At 37.0% G+C, this 3,353-nt stretch overlaps 1 protein-coding gene across 1 annotated transcript in view; it reads right to left on the reverse strand.

Moving 5' to 3' along the window:
* Nucleotides 1-1,803: 1,803 nt before the first annotated feature.
* Nucleotides 1,804-3,353, reverse strand: part of LOC103930615 — a 1,883-nt gene continuing 333 nt past the window's right edge. Inside the window, exon 2 of the mRNA XM_009339974.3 lies at nucleotides 1,804-2,586. Coding sequence (XP_009338249.2) covers nucleotides 1,958-2,586 — 629 coding nt within the window. The 3' untranslated portion in view covers nucleotides 1,804-1,957. The remainder of the gene's footprint in view (nucleotides 2,587-3,353) is intronic.

A 3,353-nucleotide genomic window follows, 5' to 3' on the forward strand; every position in this document is an offset into this window, starting at 1 on the left:
TAAGATCAACGGTTCACGTTATTCGGCTTTATAAATTTAAAAATAAAAAAAAAAAGGAAAAAAGTTTAAAATTATGAAATCTTATCGTTGTGCCACGCGGCACAATTTGGAGTGTTGGAATTCAAATTTTTTTAAATCCAACGGTAGAGATTAATTATGTGAATAAAAAATTAATAAAAATCCAAAAAATAATTTTTTTTTTTTACTTTTCTATAAATACCTTCTCGCTTTCTTCTACCTTACACCACAATTTCACATTTTGTCAACTAGTTTCAACCACATTCTTATCTTTCTCTTAAAGTTTCAATCCAATTTTTTTCCAACAAAATGACTAATGATGCATGTACGAATTGGTTGCTTGTTGAAGATGTTACATTGTGTACTAGCTGGGTTGAAGTTACTCATGATTTGATTACAGATAATGAGATGCAGTTGTGAGAAATGTGGAGCCTTATTCATGCCAATTATCTTGAGAAAATTGGTGGGAAAAGAACCAAAAAATCGATGTCTAGTCGTTGGAGAATACTTAGCCAATCGTTTAGTATGTGAAGAGACGCCTTAGCACAAACTAGTAGTAATCTTCGAAGTGGGGAAAATTAGCGGATCAGTTAATAATATATTATTTATTTGTTTGTACTATACCCAAATTTACATTAGCTACTTTGATTATAATTATTTCTTCTCTTCCATTGTGTAGACATTTTAAGCACAAGCTTGGTATAATGCCAAATCCAAAAACCAAAAGCAATCATTCACCCGGTGGGAATGTTGGAATATTGTCAAAGATTGTCCTAAATTTAGAGTTGTGCTTGTCGGTCCAGAAGTTTTCATGAACAACACCCTTTTACACTCTACTCCCGATCATGCCTCGCATGTTCATGAAGATGACGCAGAAGAAGTGCTCGAAAAGATTAGGTTGTAGATAATGCCACGTGACATGCTGTCATTCGTTAAAAATTTGATCGAAATCTATCCTCAAATATTGTAAACAGATTGTGACACGCGGCGCGACGTGATTGGTTAAAAATCTTATCGGAAATCTATCCTCAACAATTCTGAAAATGTAACGACATGTGGCACAACGGCATTGGATAAAAATCTTATCGAAATCCATCACCAATAATTGTCTTTTCGGATAATGACACGTGACACAACGAGAACGATTAAAAATCTTATCCAAAATTACTTATAAAATTATTTTGTATTATTTTATAAATAAATAAAATACTATTATTTTATTGTCTATTGCCAAGGCTATTCCGTGTAGAAGTGGAGATGCAAAAGACAATTATTGTTTATAAAGGGCAATTACTGTTCATTGGGTGGATTAAATAGTTAATAGCCTTGAGGGCCTTAGCAATGGTGGAGTTGCTCTTATAGATCCAATCACCATGAAAGAGACACGTTAAGGTTATAGTGTCCCAAACCTCTCACATGACAACACATAATAGGTTTATGATACCGCTACCTTCACGCCTTTGTTTGAGTGCTGCCCAAATCTAGGAATATTAGCCCATCTCAGTCCAACAGTGTTATTGGGGAAGGTGTGTTATAGATCCAATTTTTGGACAGTAAATTATGTTCAAAGGCCCAAGGGTTGGGTTGCCAACTTGCCGAATGAGAGTCTCTTCTTCAAAATATTCAGAGACATCCATGAGATGGGGCCGACAGGCTTACAAACTTACTACCCCCCTCCCCTATTTTTCTGAATATACGTAACGAAGGATAAAATATAAGAAAACGATAGGAAAATGGCGTTTCCAGATACATTTGAGAGAAAAAAAAAAAAAAAAAAAAAAAAAATTCAGCGTAAGAACGAAGCATGCAATTCTATGGAAATACCATCTGTAAAAGTATACGCATATTAGAATGAGTAACTGATCTATTTTCTTATATTGGCATCTACAAAATAACATTGAGCGAAAAGAAGCAAAGGAACGAACATATTTCATTTCATTCACCTCAGTTCAGAATGTTCATGTGTTTCGGAGTTCTCATAGGCGGAAGTTTCACGAGCTTCAGCTGAACTTTGTTCGGGTATACCAAATTGGAGTATGTAATTCGCCGCGTTAATCACATCATAGACCATCAATCCAATTCTACCTCCGACCCAACTGCCCAATTGACTTCCCACAAGGTAACCAAATCTCCCAAGCCGTTGCTCTCCTAGAAAGCCTCCAGCATAGGTGCCAAACATGGTTCCGGTGCCCCTGACACTCCCTTCTGTTATTGCACCACCGTAGTAAATAGCTTCAGAGAAGTCCCATCCAGAAGAGATGATAGGACCTATTATCCGCTTTGCTTGCCGTGTTGCCAGTTTCGCTGCCTTTGCTCCTGCTGTCTGTGCTTGTTTGGCTGCATCTTTAGCCGATATCCCCTGGGACAATGCATCAGCCAATGCACCTTCAATTGCTTTATGCCTCATCGTCTCAACATGAGAAGCTCTGATGTTGTTAACATAGAGCTTCACTCCCTCTTTGACAGAACAAGCTAGTGTTCCGGAACTCATGTCAAAGCAGTTCAAGAATGTAAACTTCCCACTCTGAGATGAACTCTCTTCCCCAACCAGTTGCCGACATTTTTCAGCTACAAGGAAAATAATCCAAATAAGTATTTGACACACATTGTCAAATACTAAATTACTAAGAACCGAATATTGCATTACACACACACACACACACACACACACACACACACATATATATATAGGTAAATCGCAAAATGCTTCAAAACACCTAACACGAGCACAAAATCGAGACTCTAGTCTAAACAAGCACATATGTACAATATTACGAACATAAAACATCTTATTTACATCCCCATTCAATCAGCACATTAAACAGCCACAGAACATTAACATCAAAACAGTGATTCATCTTTGTTTCTGATGTGCTATACTCATGTGTAATGTGGGTGTGGTACTCTTTTTACTTCGGTCGGGGTTCTCCCACTAGGTTTTCTCCGAGCATTGTTTAAATGATGCCCCTTAAATCCGAAACCTTTTAAGCTATCAGCTCAGGTCTATTAGCACAAATCAAACTCACCCCTCCTTCAGATTCATACCAAAAGAAATATTAAGGAATCAACCGAAGGATTGGGAATACGATGGGACATTGTAAACCATACAACTATGGTCATTTGTGATTGCTATCTGTTACTTCTTGTTGTTAACTTTCATACGCAAAACGCATAATCACATCACCACAGAGATCCTAATTCCTATAACAAAATCCTAATTACACATCTGGGTTCTTAGCGTTTTGGGGTTTTAATTTACACACATTGCATTTTGTTAATTTGCAACCAAATGCGAGGATTCAAGAGCAAATAAAACAGCAAAAAGGGCAGATCTT

This window comes from the organism of the source record quoted next, unplaced genomic scaffold, assembly GCF_019419815.1.
Source record: "Pyrus x bretschneideri cultivar Hongxiangsu unplaced genomic scaffold, Pyrus_bretschneideri_v1 Contig11, whole genome shotgun sequence".
NCBI lineage: Eukaryota > Viridiplantae > Streptophyta > Magnoliopsida > Rosales > Rosaceae > Pyrus > Pyrus x bretschneideri.